The 17,033-nt window shown below is 48.3% G+C and overlaps 1 protein-coding gene across 1 annotated transcript; it reads right to left on the minus strand.

Annotated features, from left to right (window-relative positions):
- Positions 1-2,811: 2,811 nt before the first annotated feature.
- Positions 2,812-16,798, minus strand: selenoe (selenoprotein e). Its single transcript, XM_085962135.1, has 4 exons — positions 16,646-16,798; positions 7,978-8,054; positions 5,348-5,426; positions 2,812-3,130 (listed from the first exon to the last, which is right to left on the minus strand). Exons 1-4 carry the CDS (start codon positions 16,760-16,762, stop codon positions 2,987-2,989), a joined length of 417 nt encoding a protein of 138 aa, XP_085818261.1. The 5' UTR covers positions 16,763-16,798; the 3' UTR covers positions 2,812-2,986.
- Positions 16,799-17,033: the final 235 nt, after the last annotated feature.

The raw sequence follows: 17,033 nt of genomic DNA on the forward strand, positions 1-17,033 counted from the left end.
AATGGATTGGCTGAGAGGTTCGTACAAACCTTTAAAAAGGCAGTAAGGGCCATGTGCGATGACGACATTCCACTGCAGCATAAGGTGGACAATTTCCTGTTAGCCTACAGAAATGCGACACATGCAGTTACCAACCAGACCCCGGCCATGATGTTCTTTAACCGAAGGTTGAGATCTCGTCTGGATTTGCTCAGACCAAATGTGCAAAGAAATGTTGAGAATAAGCAATTCCAGCACATCAATGAGAAGCCGACAAGGAGCTTCAATGTAGGACAACCACTCTTGGCCCGCGACTACCGAACAGAGAAATGGCAACCCGGAACGATATGCACACGGCAGGGGCCAGTAATGTACACAGTGGATGTCGGGGAGAACATTGTGAGACGCCATGTCGACCAGATCCTAGCGTCACAGGAACGAGTCAACCCCATGTCTCGCGTACCTGGTGATGAACCCGACATACCGGTAGCATCTACCCCAGAAACAGTAGCATCGGAAACTGATGAACTAACCGAAGACAGGGGGCCAGAATCGCCTCCGCACCAAGAACAAGACACTCAGGAAAGGCGCTATCCAGAAAGGATCAGGAAGCCGCCCCAAAGACTGAATCTATAAATGGACTATTTCAGTTAATGTGCATGTTAAAAGTGTTAACTGTTATTTGAATGTTATGGTACTGTTAATCTAAAAGGGGAGGAATTGTATTGTATGTACCTTTAAGAGAGAACTACTTTTACAGCTCCTGTATACTGTAGTACCGGCAGTGACCACACCTGTATATAAGCCCTGAGCAGGCATCTGTACTGTTAGTTATTAGACTACCCTCATCCAGTAAACACCTGTTGATTGTTGATCTGCAGTCTCCGTCTATTTATTGAAGAACACCATACCTTAAGATTCACGGATTTAATAGAGATCACCTCTCATTCTTCTAAACTCCAGAGAATATAGACCCAGTCTACTCAATCTCTCATCATAGGACAACCCCCCCATCCCAGGAATCAGTCTGGTGAACCTTCATTGCACTCCCTCTATGGCAAGTATATCCTTCCTTAGGTAAGGAGACCAAAACTGTACACAATACTCCAGGTGCGGGCTCACCAGGACCCTATATAATTGCAGTAAGACATCTTTATTCTTATACTCAAATCCTCTTGTAATAAAGGCCATGAATCTAAACGGTGTAAAGGATTGGGAGCTGGACAGCCAGCCACTGTACAACAGCCTATCAATGGACAGCCATCCACTCTACAACAGCCTATCGATGTCTGTAGAGGATAACTGGTATTAGCCAAAGGCACTGATTTCATGGTTGTCTGGGTCTCTAAGCTCTTTGCAGTCACGGCCTGTAAGCTGTGTCACTTCACCATGTTTAAGAACATCAAACCAAGGGCAAAGAAGCTCTTGCATGTTTTTTTTGATTGGTCGTTCCTTCTGATTATGACCATTTAATATTCAGAATGAAGTGTAAAGACCCACCCTTATAATGATAGGAATTATGTGAGGTAAAGCTACAATTGTATTTATAGTATAGTACCTTATACCATGGACTAGATTTTCTTACTGTTTACTGCCTGTTTTGTGGTGGATTCAGGGAGGCTGGAAAATAAAAATTGGGTGGGGAGGCTTTGTTCCTATTCCCTGTCTGCCAAAAGTACCCTCCTGCAATGTCCTCTGCCTGTGATGTGGGCGGCCCACTGGGCCCATGCAATCAGGCCCACTGCAGTCAAATGATATTGGGATGTCCAGAAAAACATTATAAACAGCTTTGGGAGAAACAACAGCACCATCTACTGCTAGGACTGGAATGCCCCTGTCCGTGGTCTCCATGTTGCTGTGCCTGCAATCTGTGGGTGTGGAGATCCTATGTCAGCAATGACATTGCTGAAGCCCTTGTCAATGGGTATCTCCATTGAGACAATGTGATCAGCTATGCTGTTTGATGAGGTAACATTGAAGCTGATTGTCTGTATAGCAGCAATCTGAACATTCGTGAGAGAGGCACAGACTGATATAAAGGCATGGGGTGCTGCACTACAGAGGACCGCGGAGCTGCCCCTCGCTCCAAGGCTGGCTGCGTAGGGCCGATTCTCCTCCCCTTTACACCAGGAATGCTCAGTTCCTCGGAGCAAAGCAGAGGAAAAGATTATACCAGGCTTCCGCCCCCCTTTACATTCCCCAGGGATTACCAGGGGATCGCCCCCGAGGGGGAGGCAGAGAAGTTATGCTCCAAGAAGATGCAACTATGCTAATGAGGTGGAAAAGACCATCTTGTTCCCTATCAGAATTCTGGAGGAGCAGCGCTTTGAGGGGCACCCAGATGTGGGCCTGAGACCGTGAAGGTTTTACTACGTTAAAGACGCTATATAAATGCAAGTTGTTGTACTTGGCTCCTCTTTGGCAGCAGGAATCCTGCCTAGAGCCCGGTGAGTCGATAATGACCCCCGACCCAAGGAAATAGGTCAGAGATGGGGTGAATTTGATGGGGCGGGAGGAAGTCCCACCCTGCTGGAACTCTGCCCTGAAGCTGATAATCTCAGATAATATAAACATAGCAAAGACGATTTCCTGCGTACATTATCTCTAGCAAATTATAAGAACATTCTTTTCGAAAGGATTGGTTTACTATTTCCCTTCAAATAGTGACCAAAGGAAAACTTCTCCCATTGATGGGGCAGTGTAGCAGGAGCACCTATCCTATGTTATACCTGTCCTGGGAGTGCTTTATGATGCACTGTAAAGGGAGCATTACTTTGCAATGAATGATTCTTCATGTGAAGCCTAGAACAGAACAGACTCGAAGGGTTAAAGGTAAATGCATGGGTTTTTATTATTGAACAAAGACCTTTAGCGTTTCTCACACCAAGAAGCAGACATTCAGCTGAAGCCCCGACTATTGGCTGCCTTTCGGACTCTAACATCATCTGTGCTTTTTGGAAGTGATCTTCACACTGAACATGAAGACAACACAAGGACACCTGCTGACCTACAGCTCATCTCGTGGCGCCTTCAATGGAAGATGCTGGAATTCTTTTGGAACTTCCTCCCCCTTGGCTGATTTTTTGTAGAATCCCAACGATTCGAGAAGAGCAGAGAGTTCGTCGGCTTTCATATCCCTTACCGGGAAACTCTGCGGGAGGGAGAAGCAGAAATGGCTGAAAACACAATTCTCAGTGGACAACCATTGCCATGTCACAACAAACCATGCTGCAAAATGGGCAGCCAATCGGAACAGTTATCTTCAATTAATAACAACAGCTTTCTGTAAAATTACACGGAGCTTAAAAAGAAATCAAATTATTATTATCAATCATTATCAAAGACTAGAGAAGCTGGGACAGTTCTCCTTAGAGCAGAGAAGGTTAAGGAGAGATTTAATAGAGGTGTACAAAATTATGAGGGGTTTTGATGAAGAAATTCTTTCCACTGGCAGGAGGGTTAGTAACCAGAGGACACAGATTTAAGGTAATTGTCAAAAGAACCAGAGAGGAGATGAGGAGAAAAAAAAATTACGTAACAAGTTCTGATCTGGAATACACGGCCTGAAAGGGCGGTGGAAGCAAATTCAGTAATAACTTTCAAAAGGGAATTGGATAAATACTTGAAGGGGAAAAAAATTGCAGGGTTATGGGAAAAAAGAGCAGGTAGTGGGACTAATTGGATAGCTATTTCAAACAGCCAGCACAGGCACGAGGGGCTGAATGGCCTCCTTCTGTGCTGTATGATTCTATGGTTTTATTATTTGTAACTGTTAGCTTTGTGGACTGAAGAGTTAAAGGCCATCATCTCAATGAGGCGCTGTTCAACAATCCTTTTCTCTTTACAAGGGGAAGAGGCGTGCCGCGCTACACGGGTCGGGCACAGATGTTCCTGTACTAATCAACCTACTGACATCACCATGAAAAGAGCATTTCTATTGTGTCACTGGAACACCAAAGATCGGATCCCTAGCCCACCTCTTGAGATCAACAAGAATTTGTTACCCTCGATTAAATTGTTTTCCTCCGCATGCTGACGGTAATCGCTCACTGCAAGACCTGTCCTTACACAAGAGGTCAGTGTATCAGTCGCAAACTATTCATCTCTGGCTCTCTCTCCCTTTCCTTTCTTAGGGTTAATGTATATAAATATATTTATTGACCTATGCCCTTTGTGTATACTTCTCACTGTCGCTCTATCCATCTCTTTCCACTTCTGTATTTCCATCTCTTATTTGCACACTCTCTGTTTCTCTCTCTTTCTCTCTGTTTTTCTTTTTCTCTTTCATTCTACATGTTAATTTCTGTATCTATCTCTGTCTGTATCTCATCCCCCCCTTTGTCTCTCTGTATGTAATGTAGGTGCCCGCATGCAGCAAGACCTGGACAACATTCAGGTTTGGACTGATAAGGGGCAAGTAACATTCTCACCACACAAGTGCCAGGCAATGACAATCTCCAACAAGAGAAAGTCTAACCACCTCCCCTTGACATTCAACGGCATTACCTTTGTCGAATCCCCACTATCAATATCCTGGGGGGTCAGCATTGACCAGAAACTTAACTGGACCAGCCACATAAATACCATGGCTACAAGAGCAGGTCAGAGGCAGGGTATTCTGCAGCGAGTAACTCACCTCCTGACTCCCAAAAGCCTTTCCACCATCTACAGGGAACACGTCAGGAGTGTGATGGAATACTCTAAACTTGCCTGGATGAGTGCAGCTCCAACAATACTCAACAAGCTCGACACCATCCAGGACAAAGCAGTCCGCTTGATTGGCACCCCATCCACCACCTTAAACATTCACTCCCTCCACAACCCGCGCACTGTGTCTGCAGTGTGTACCATCTACAAGATGCACTGCAGCAACTCGCCAAGGCTTCTTCGACAGCACCTCTCAAACCCGCGCATCTACCACCTAAAAGAACAAGGGCAGCAGGCGCATGGGAACACCACCACCTCCAAGATCCCCTCCAAGTCACACACCATCCTGACTTGGAAGTATATCGGCCGTTCCTTCATCGCCGCTGGGTCAAAACCTGCAACTCCCTAGCTAACAGCACTGTGGGAGTACCTTCACCACAAGGACTGCAGCGGTTCAAGGCAGCTCACCACCACCCTTTCAAGGGCAATTAGGGATGGGCAATAAATGCTGGTCTTGCCAGCGACGCCCACATCCTGTGAATGATTTAAAAAATTGTAAAAACACCTTTACTTCCTGATCTATATTTTCTTGCTCTGTTTGCTTCTATCTCAATAAACAGTTTGGTATAAAAAAGACAGACCCCAAGCTTTCACTAGCTGAGTGTGATATCTATCTTACTTTAGATACTGCATATAAATCCAAATATAAGCAGAAACCGACCTTAACAACTTCATCCTTCAGGTTATAGAAGAGGAGCTGAGGTTCCTTGTTGTCCTGTAAGTCATACTGCAGGTTATGACTGAAGGATGGATTTAAGGAAACTAGTCCAGAGAGCCACTGGCAGTGAACGTGGGACAAGTTGCCCATTCTGAGGAGTCATTGCAAGTGAGGCTAACAGCCTAGGTCTGACAGTGAAAGTAAGTGAATTTGACCAGGACTGGGAAGGTGGTGAGAGCTGGGAGGGTAAATAGCCCTGGGAAGAGAGTGTGGGCGGAGCTAACAGCTCAGTATTTTGTGTTAGGCAGAGAATGCAGGCACTCTGCTACAATGGTGTCACACGTTGGATAAGTTGGCAAGAAAGAAAGACCTACATTTATATAGCGCCTTTCACTACCTCATAAACTTGTGAGGGTTGTAAAGATTAACACAAAAAGTTTTTACAATTATATTAAAAGAAAAAGGGTAGTCAAGAGTAATGTGGGCCTTTTAAAAACAGGTGGGGGTAATATTGCAAATGAAAATAAGGGCATGGCAGACTCGTTGAGTAATTACTTTGAGTCAGTCTTCACAGTAGAGGAAGATGATAATATATCTAACATTCATGGGAAATTAATAATGAATCAAAGACTGGAACTCACTTAAGTTAACATAAGTATAGAAAAAATAATGGCAAATCCTCAGAACCTGATGGTTTCCTCCCCAGGGCTTTAAAGGAAGTAGGTGAGGAAATTGCAGATGTTTTAACCATAATTTTCCAAAGCTCTCTCGATTCAGGAATTGTCCCTTTGGATTGGAAAATTGCAAATGTAACTCCCTTATTTAAGAAAGATGAGAGAGAAACCAGGAAATTATAGACCTGTTAGTCTAACATCTGTTGTGGGGAAGTTATTGGAATCTATAATTAAGGACATAGTAACTGAGAACTCAGAGAAATTTGAGCTGATTATTGAGAGCGAACATGGATTCGTAAAGGGTAGGTCATGTCTGACGAACCTAATTGAATTTTTTGAAGAAGCAACTACAATAGTAGACAGGAGAATGTCTTTGGATGTAGTTTATATGGACTTTCAGAAAGCATTAGATAAGGTTCTACATAAGAGACTGTTGGTTAAAATTAAAGCTCAAGGAATTGAAGGCAAATTATTGACCTGGTTGGGCAATTAGTTCGGCAATAGAAGACAGGAAGTAGGGATAATGGGTATGTACTCGAATTGGGAGGAAGTGACTAGTGGTGTCCCACAAGGATCTGTGCTGGAGCCTCAACTATTCACTGTATTTATTAATGACTTAGATAACACAATAGAGAGCCATATATCCAAGTTTACCAATGACACAAAGGTTGGTGGTATAGTAAGTATTGTAGCTGGAAACATAAAATTAAAAAGAGGCATTGATAGATTAATGGGCAAAACTGTGGCAGATGAATTTTAACGCAGGTAAGTGTGAGGTCATCCATTTTGGACCAAGAAAGGAAAGATCCCGAGTATTATTTAAATGGTGAGAATGGAGATCCAAAGAGATTTAGGAGCCCGTGTACATAGATCACTACACTGTAGTAATCAGGTACAAAAATAATCAAAAAAGTTACTGGAAGGTTAGCTTTTATAACTGGAGAGTTAGAATATACAGGGGAGGAAGTTTTGCTACAGCTATACAAAGCCTTGGTTAGACCACATCTTGAATACTGTGTACAGCTCTGGGCACCGCACCTTAGAAAGAATGTATTGGCCTTGGAAGGAATGCAGCACAGATTCATCAGAATGTAACCAGGGCTCCAAGGGTTAGCTTATGAGAAGTGATTACATAAACCAGGCTTGTATTCCCTGGAATATAAAAGGTTACGGGGTGATTTCATTGAGGTTTTTAGGATTTTGAAAGGATTTAATCGGGTAGAGAGAAACTTTTTCTGCTGGTGAGGGAGTCTAGGACAAGGGGACATAACCTTAAAATCAGAGCCAGGCCATTCAGGAGAGAAGTCAGGAAACACTTCTTCACACACAAGGTGGTAGAAGTGTGGAACTCTCTCCCACAAAAGCAGTAGATGCTAGCCCAAGTAATTATTCAACATCTGAGATCGATAGATTTTTGCTAGACAAGGGTTTAAAAGGATATGGAGCCACAGTGGGTAGATGGAGTTAAGATACTGATCAGCCATGATCTCACTGAATGGCGGAACAGGCTCGAGGGGCTGAATGGCCTACTCCTGTTCCTATGTTCCGCAGGACACCCCAAAGTGCTTTACAGCCTTTTGAAGTGTAGTCACTGTTGTAATGTAGGAAACGTGGCAGTCAATTTGTGCACAGCAAGATCCCACAAGCAGCAACGTGATAGGTGACAGTTGTGAGCGCACTGTGAAATCCTGCATTCAACTAGTAAAATGATGAGTCTACTGTTTATGCCGGGAGTGGCCAGTGCTGTTTGAGTAAAGTTGAATATTATGAATGTTAAAGGGCACACAGAATGCATAATGATATTACTTAAGCCTGTTAGCAATTACTCCTGAGCTCGAAGGCTTTGAATCTGGAAGATCGGGTGCTGTGCTCATAGCTACAGTGAATCCCACAGGTGAAAGAGAGAATAGGACTGAACGTGCCAGCTTGTTTCTTCATTACGGTCATACAAAAGGATACTACAATGCTAATCGGTCCATGAGGAACTGGTACAGCTCTGGCAACTTTTTAATTGATCATCCAATCAAACTAGGCGCCTGTAAAACAAAATCAAAATGCAGGATTAACAGAGTGCAGAGCTGGTGATTTGGTCTTAATCTGCTGTGGAGTTGGTTACGGTAACTGATGTCTACAGACAGCGCCCTTAATATTCCAGGATTCCATAGCTGTGCAATTCACCATGCATTATCCCCTGCCATTTTTCCACCTTTGTAACAGTTTTTCCCCATTATAGCTACACTAGAACTAGTGGACGGTGTACCAATACCTGGTAACCGTACTGGAACCAATGCTTGGTGTACTAATACCACAGTAACTGTACTGGAACCAATGCTTGGTGTACTACAGTAATACCACAGTAACTGTACTGGAACCAATGCTTGGTGTACAAATGCCACAGTAACTGTACTGGAACCAATGCTTGGTGTACTAATACCACAGTAACTGTACTGGAACCAATGCCTGGTGTACTAATGTGGCGGAGACCACATAGGGACAGTAACACAATTCACTATGTATAGCCAATGTTGTTATCGCTCCACGTTATGTACGGAACTTGGTTGGGTTATCGGGGCAGGGTCCCTTTAAGAGTCGTCGATTGTGGGATGACGTCATAGCCCTGCGACGAGGCCGAGTCCCTCAATCCATGCGGAGAGTTAATAAAGCTAACACGCATTTTTCTTTGCTGCTATGAAAGTCTCGCAGTCTGTTTATTTCCAGCGACTCCTACATTGGTGACCCTGTTTCTCTTTTGGATGTTTCCAAAGACTTTATCCGAGATGGCGACGAACGCCGTTTCTCTCAAATTACCGGAGTTTTGGGAACGGCAGGCTGCCGCTTGGTTCGCCCAGGCTGAGGCTCAGTTTGCACTCCGGGACATCACCGCGGACGACACGAAGTATTATTACGTCGTCTCTGCTCTTGGCAGCTCCACCGCGGCCAGAGTGGCGAGCCTGCCCGAGGACCCCCCGGAGCACCACAAATTTGCAACGCTGAGAACGCACCTCCTGGAGACGTTTGAAGTAACTAAACCCGAGCGTGCACGCCAGCTTCTCTCTCTACCCGGGCTTGGCGAATCCAAGCCCTCAGAAGTGATGGACCACATGTTAACCCTCCTGGGCAAGCACAAGCCGTGCTTCCTCTTCAGAGAACTGTTCCTACAACAGCTGCCAGGGCAGGTACGGTCGGCTTTAGCCAACTCTCATATTAGTGATTTCCGCGCCCTGGCCAAGGAGGCCGACACATTTTTCTCCGCCGGGCAACAGTACTGCGTGGCCATGCCGGGCCCTGTCCCCACCGCCACAGCCCAACGGTGGCAGCCCCCAAGCATGTGCTTCTACCACGCGCAGTTCGGCCCCCACGCTAAGAAGTGCCGGCCCCCGTGCAGCTTTACCGCGTCGGGAAACGCGAAGGCCCACTCATTAGCTACCATGGCTGTCGGCCGTTCAGGTAGTCTGTTATTCATTATGGACACTGACTCTGGACGTCGTTTCCTCTGCGACACGAGTGCTGAAGGGTTGGGATTTGAGCCAGTTGAATGTTGCAGTCAAACGACACAGCATGACAACCTAGTTTCGGTTGAAACCACAAATGGAACAGATGGTCAGAAACTGAACTACAAAAATGATTAAGCATGTGGAGATATGAGAAGCTGCAATAACAAGGTTAACATCTGCAGAACAATCAGGTTACGAAGTAACAACTGTCATGCGGATGTATGTAAGGTATATTTGATTAACCTTTTAGCCATGTCCAATCACGAGTCACGATGAAGCAAGAATGGACCCTGCGATCCAGATAACTGGACAAACTTAGATAAAAGACAGAACTGAAAGAAGGGGGCTTAGCTAACGATGTAAAGTTATAATTAGGTTGTTTTTGAAGGAATATAATTGAGCCGGATTGGCCAAGGAATAAGTAATGTAATAACGGCTATCGGTGTGCTCCAGTCTTGTACTGTATATAAGCTTGTGAATTTTGTTGATCGGAGAGAAGGTGCTCACACAGACCGCGGGGTCTGAGACGCTTCTCCCAGAGCTCTGTTTTCAATAAACTGCACCTTTTACTTTACCACAGATTAGATGTGAATTTATTTTCACCCAACAGGTGCCCAAGTGAGCGTCCTGCCCGCGTCAACCGTAGACAGGGGGGAACCATGGCCCCGCCCTCGAAGCCGCCAACGGCAGTTCCATCCGTACTTTCGGGAAACGGAGCGTGTCACTGTGTTTTGGCGGGCAGCGTTTCGCTTGGGACTTAGTTACAGCGAAAGTGTCCACCCCCCTTCTCGGCGCTGACTTCCTCTGCGCCAATGGCCTTTTGGTGGACGTCAAGAACCGACGTCTCATCAACGCTGAGACTTTCAGTTCGCTCCCGTGTTCGCTCAGTGGTTCCGGCACGACGAAGTTGTCCAGCGCACTCTCGGCCTCCGATGAGTTTTCCCGCCTCCTCGCCGGGTTCCCGGACCTCACGAAGCCCACTTTCTCATCCGCCGCCACCAAGCACGGCATAGAACACCACATCACGACCACCGGTCCGCCTGTCTATGCCTGCGCTCGGCGCCTCGACCCGGGGAAACTCACCATCGCTAAAGCCGAGTTCGACACGATGGAGCGCCTCGGCATCATTCGCCGGTCGAACAGTCTGTGGGCCTTGCCCCTCCACATCGCACCGAAACCAGGCGGCGGTTGGCACCTGTGCAGCGATTACCGGCGCCTCAACGACGCTACGACGCCCGACCGCTACCCAATTCCACACATCCAGGACTTTTCCGCCCGCCTGGCCGGGAAAGTTGTTTTCTCTAAAGTGGACCTCGTTCGGGGTTACCACCAGGTCCCCGTTCGGCTGCAGGACGTCCCGAAAACCGTGGTGATCACCCCGTTCGGGCTGTTCGAATTCCTCCGCATGCCATTCGGTCTCAAAAACGCCGCTCAGGCTTTTCAACGCCTAATGGACACCGTGTTACTGGACCTGCCATTCCTGTTTGTCTACCTGGATGACATTCTCATCGCCAGCACCTCCAGGATGGAGCATGTGTCCCACCTCCGGACTCTCTTCGAATGCCTCAGCCAGCACGGCCTAATCGTCAATCCGGCCAAGTGCCAGTTCAGGCTGTCCTCATTCGACTTTCTCGGGCACCGCATCACGAAGGACAGGGCGGTGCTGCTGCCGTCGAAAGTGGAGGCCATGAAGGATTTTCCGCGACCCCTCACCGTGAGGGCCCTGCAGGAGTTTTTGGGCATGGTGAACTTTTATCATCGCTTCGTTCCCCGGGCAGCCCAGCTTATGCGGCCCCTTTACGAGGCCCTCAAAGGCAAGCCCGCCAAGCTCGCCGTCGACTGGTCTGAGGAGATGGCCAATTCTTTCACGGACACGAAAAGGCCCTGGCTAATGCGACCATGCTGGCGCATCTGTTGCCCGATGCGCTGATCGCTCTCACCACTGACGCTTCGGACTATGCTGTCAGCGCCGTCCACGAACAGTGGGTCAATGGCACCTGGCAGCCGCTCGCCTTCTTCAGTCGGCAGCTCCGCCCCAACGAGCGGAAGTACAGCACCTTCGATCGCGAGCTTCACGGCCTCTACCTCACCGTCCAACACTTCCATTTCCTGCTGGAGGCCCGCCCGTTCACGGCGTTCGTGGACCACAAGCCGTTGACCTTCGCCATGGCCAAAGTTTCCGAGCCGTGGTCGGCCCGTCAGCAGCGCCAGCTTTCCTTCGTCTCCGAGTTCACGACGGACATCCAGCATGTGGCTGGGAAAAACAACCCTGTCGCCGACTGTCTCTCCCGGGCCGTCGCCAGCGCCGTACACCTCGGCATCGACTACACCCGCATGGCAGCCAACCAGGCCTCCGACCCGGACGTCCAGGCCTAGAGGACGGCTGTCACGGGCCTTCGCGTTTGACGATGCCGGCACCACGCTCCTGTGCGACGTCTCCGCTGGGCAGCCATGCCCCGTCGTGCCCGACGGGTGGAGACGGCAGGTTTTCGACGCCGTCCATAGCCTTTCCCACCCGGGCAGGAAGCCGTCACAGAAGCTGGTGGCGGCTAAGTTCACCTGGCACGGGCTCAAGAAGGACGTTCGCGACTGGGCCAATACCTGCGTAGTATGCCAGCGCTCGAAAGTGCATCGCCATACTAAGGCCCCATTGGCACCTTTCGCGGTGCCCGAGAGGCGGTTCGACCATGTTAACGTGGACCTGGTGGGGCCCCTGCTGCCCTCCCGCTGGTTCACCCACCTCTTCTCGATGATCGACAGAACCACCCGTGGCCGGAAACTGTCCCGCTGTCGTCAACAATGTCCGCCGATGTGGCTCGGGCGTTCATCAACACTTGGGTCGCCCGGTTCGGCGCCCCATCTGACGTCTCCTCCGACCGGGGGCCCCAGTTCACGTCGGAGCTCTGGAACACTGTCGCCCAAGGCCTCGGGTTGAGACTCCACCGCACCACCGCATATCACCCTCAGGCTAACGGGCTGTGCGAACGGTTTCATCGCTCCATGAAGGCCGCGCTCCGGGCCAGCCTCCGGGACGACAGTTGGATCGACAGACTCCCGTGGGTCATGCTGGGACTCAGGACCGCCCCCAAGGAGGACCTCCAGTCCTCATCCGCCGAGCTCATCTACGGGCAGTCGCTGCGGGTTCCCGGGGATTTCGTTCCCAACGCCACGGACCCTCGGTCCGCAGCCCGTCAGCGGTCCGCCCTCCTGGACAACGCCAAGGTTTTCACGCCGGTGCCCACGTCGCAGCACGGCCTCCCGCAGTCCCACATTCCGCCCGACCTTCGTGCAGCGGAGTACGTTTTCGTCCGCCACAACGCCCACCGGGGACCTCTTCACCCACCCTACGACGGACCATTCCGCGTCCTGAAAGCCGGGGACAAGGCCTTCGTGGTGGATGTCGGCGGTAAGCCAGACTACATTTCCGTGGACCATCTTAAGCCGGCCCACCTGGATCTGGACCGACCCGTTGGGTTGGCTCAGCCCCCGCAGCAGGGCCGACCTCCGGCTTCTGCACCCTCAGTCCACCACCGAGCGCCCGGGGACCCTCCTGTGACCCCCCCCCCCCCACCCCCGGTCCCCGCCCCGGACTTAAGGAGCCGTTTCGGCCATGTGATCCGGGCCCCTCAACGACTGACATTGCCAGTTCTAGTGAATTCTGGGGGGACGTATGTGGTGGAGACCACATAGGGACAGTAACACAATTCATTATGTATAGCCAATGTTGTTATCGCTCCACGTTATGTACGGAACTTGGTTGGGTTATCGGGGCAGGGTCCCTTTAAAAGTCGTCGATTGTGGGATGACGTCATAGCCCTGCGACGAGGTCGAGTCTCTCAGTCCATGCGGAGAGTTAATAAAGCTAACACGCGTTTTTCTTTGCTGCTATGAAAGTCTCGCAGTCTGTTTATTTCCAGCGACTCCTACACTAATACCACAGTAACTGTACTGGAACCAATGCTTGGTGTACTAATACCACAGTAACTGTACTGGAACCAATGCTTGGTGTACTAATACCACAGTAACTGTACTGGAACCAATGCCTGGTGTACTAATACCACAGTAACTGTACTGGAACCAATGCCTGGTGTACTAATACCACAGTAACTGTACTGGAACCAATTCCTGGTGTACTAATACCACAGTAACTGTACTGGAACCAATGCCTGGTGTACTAATACCACAGTAACTGTACTGGAACCAATGCCTTGTGTACTAATACCACAGTAACTGTCCTGGAACCAATGCCTGGTGTACTAATACCACAGTAACTGTACTGGAACCAATGCCTGGTGTACTAATACCACAGTAACTGTACTGGAACCAATGCTTGGTGTACCATGAAACAAAGGGTTGGATGCTGGTCTGCACCATCGCTTGCAAGCAAGCCTTATGCTTGAATCTTGGGTTTCTTTCTTTTAATTTTTGCCAGTCCCTCATCTGCCTGTCCCTTCACCTTAGTGAATGCTGGTAATGGGTTGCGAAGCCATCTGAAGCTCTGCAAAAGCTGTCAGAATTTTTGTCACCCAATTGTGATGCTCCCCTTCAATTGTCCCCGTCCTGTTATGGCTGGGTTACACTCAATTTTCCTCTCCCACCACTAGTCTGGTGTTTAGATCTGTCAAAACCTATATCAGGAGTTCTGCCACTGAGCTGATCCCGGAACATTGGGTGTAAACAGCTCACTTCCGTTCAGTCGGCTTAAAGCCTGGCAAAAGAGGAAAATCTCAATTTTTAGATGCATTTCTGTAGAGGAAAAGGATCAAGAGATATGGTGAGAATGTGAGGTTAGTCAGGTTAGGATCACAAAATAGGTTTGGAGGAAAAAAGCCCTTCAGCCCATTTGATCTCATACTCTCTCCTCTCCCCCTTAAGGCATGCAGCTGTCTCTTCAATGAGCGCAGTGTCCTGGTCTCAACTTATCTCCCGGCAGCTGTTGATCCATCTCTGTGTAAGGAAATAGTGCCTAATGTATGTTCTAAACTCGCCCTTCACAACTTGAAGCTGTGCCCAGTTGTCCTGTTGCACGATACATCTGAAAGTATTGTTCCAGGTTTGCTTTCTCTATCCCATTAGACGGGTTGGTTAGATGGGCAGAACAGTGGCAAATGGAATTTAACCCTGAAAAGTGTGAGGTGATGCATTTTGGGAGAACTAACAAGGCGAGGGAATACACAATGAATGGTAGGACCCCAGGAACGACAGAGGATCAGAGGGACCTTGGTGTGCATGTACATAGATCCCTGAAGGCAGCAGGACAGGTAGATGAGGTGGTTAAGAAGGCATATGGGATACTTGCCTTCATTAGCCGAGGCATAGAATATAACAGCAAGGAGGTTATGATGGAGCTGTACAAACGCTAGTTAGGCCACAGCTGGAATACTGTGTGCAGTTCTGGTCACCACACTATAGGAGGGATGTGATTGCATTGGAGAGGGTGCAGAGGAGATTCACCAGGATGTTACCTGGGCTGGAGTGCTTCAGCTATGAAGAGAGACTGGACAGGCTGGGATTGTTTTCCTTAGAGCAGAGAAGGCTGAGGGGGAACCTGATTGAGGTGTACAAAATTATGAGGGGCATAGATAGAGTAGATAGAAAGGAACTTTTCCCCTTAGTAGAGGGGTCAATAACCAGGGGGCATAGTTTCAAGGCAAGGGGCAGGAGGTTTAGAGGGGATTTGAGGAAAAACTTTTTCACCCAGAGGGTGGTTGGAATCTGGAACTCACTGCCTGAAAGGGTGGTAGAGGCAGGAACCCTCACAACATTCAAGAAGCATTTAGATGAGCACTTGAAATGCCATAGCATACAAGGCTATGGGCCAATTGCTGGAAAATGGGATTAGAATAGATAGGGCTTGAAGGCTGCGCAGACACAATGGGCCGAACGGCCTCTTTCTGTGCTGTATAAATCGATATGACTCTACCCTATGCACCTCCATAAGGTGTCCTCTGAGATGGCTCTTTTTTTGACTGAACAGTCCTTTCTTATCAGGCCATTCTTCATAGTTCTTCCCTCTAACACCAGGGATCAACTTTGTTGCTATCGTCTGCATTGCCTCCAGGGTTTGGAAGGGCCTCTTCTATCATAGCAACCAGACACCAGGCATAGCAACTATACGCAGAGCAGCAGGTGAGGCCTGACCAACGTACTGGACAGCATCAGCATGACCTGGGGGATTTGAACTCTAGAATATTACTTTAAATTAAATTATGAGAGTAAGACAAGGGACATATGTCCAAGCTAGTAACAGGTAACTTAAGGACTGAGATCAGGAAGTTCTTATTCACACAGACAGTGCTCAACACCGGGAATGGACTTCTAGATAGAATAGTGAATGCAAAAACCCCAGATGCATTTAATATAACTAGATATGCAGTGGTGGAATTTGATTTTTAAGAAAAGGGCCTACTCCTGTAGAGTGTTTCTGGATGGATGAATGAATGGTCTTCCTCATGCATAATTATCTCGTAATCTTATGAACTCCACTGGTTTGGCGATATAGCCCAGTACTGTATCCTGTTTTTTTTTTGCCACTTCACACTGTTTAGCCTTGATGAGCAACGAGTCAGTTAACATCCCAAGGTCTCTTTCAACTTCCTCCGGCCAGCACTGGGACCTGATCAAAAGCTTTGCTCATCAGACTGGCCATGAATCACTTTCAATATGAGTATCACCTCTGATGCTCGTCAAGAAAGGCCACTGTGTAATAGACTGTGGGCAAGAAAAAGCCAGCCTGCTGTGTGATCTTTCTCTCACCTCCAGCCTGTTATTCATCTCTGCTTGAACCTTTCTTCTTTTGACTTTATCAATACTATTGCGGTCATCTAAACTTTTATCTCTTATTCTTTCTATCCAGGAAATGCACTGCTCTTCTCCTCCCTGCCTTCTCACTGTGTAGAAACCAAGTCGCACCATCTCCTACTCCAGCTCAATCCTCCCAGTATCTCGGGACTGGGGGATTCGACCTTCTTGAGCGTCCCCTTCCTTCTGCAAGCTGCAGGTTTTTAACGGACAAGCCTGCCATTGCTTGACGACTACTCCTTCACTTATTCTCCTCTTTTCAGCTTTGGTAATGTCCTGCAGTGTGGGCCTTGCCTGCCCCTCAGTTTGTCAATGATAGAGCAGGTACTTACAACTAGTGTTGCCCGAGCTATCTCCATTTCTTCCTGATTCACCTCTTCTGCTGCGTTCTGTCCTTTGACCTGGTGGACGGTCAGTGCCAGAGCGCACAACAGCAATGCCTGCACCATCTCTCCTAACTGGGGCAAGAGGCAAACTGAGAACCACGTGCCACATTCATACCTTATAACAGGCTTGGGGCTAAACCATTGCCCAGAGGGAGGAGACCCAGCCGGCACTGAATAAGGCAGGAATTTACATTACTCAAATTAGGCTAACCAGTACGCAGAAATAACTTTAACTGCTGTGCTGAGTTTATTGATGAGCACAGTCAGACACCCGGTGTCGGCTTTGCCTGTGCTCGATGCTGTTTACCTGCAGTGAGATGGTTTTGTCCTGTCC

The sequence above is a fragment of the Somniosus microcephalus genome, chromosome 19, assembly GCF_052327205.1.
Source record: "Somniosus microcephalus isolate GS21.2 chromosome 19, FLI_Smic_1.0, whole genome shotgun sequence".
NCBI lineage: Eukaryota > Metazoa > Chordata > Chondrichthyes > Squaliformes > Somniosidae > Somniosus > Somniosus microcephalus.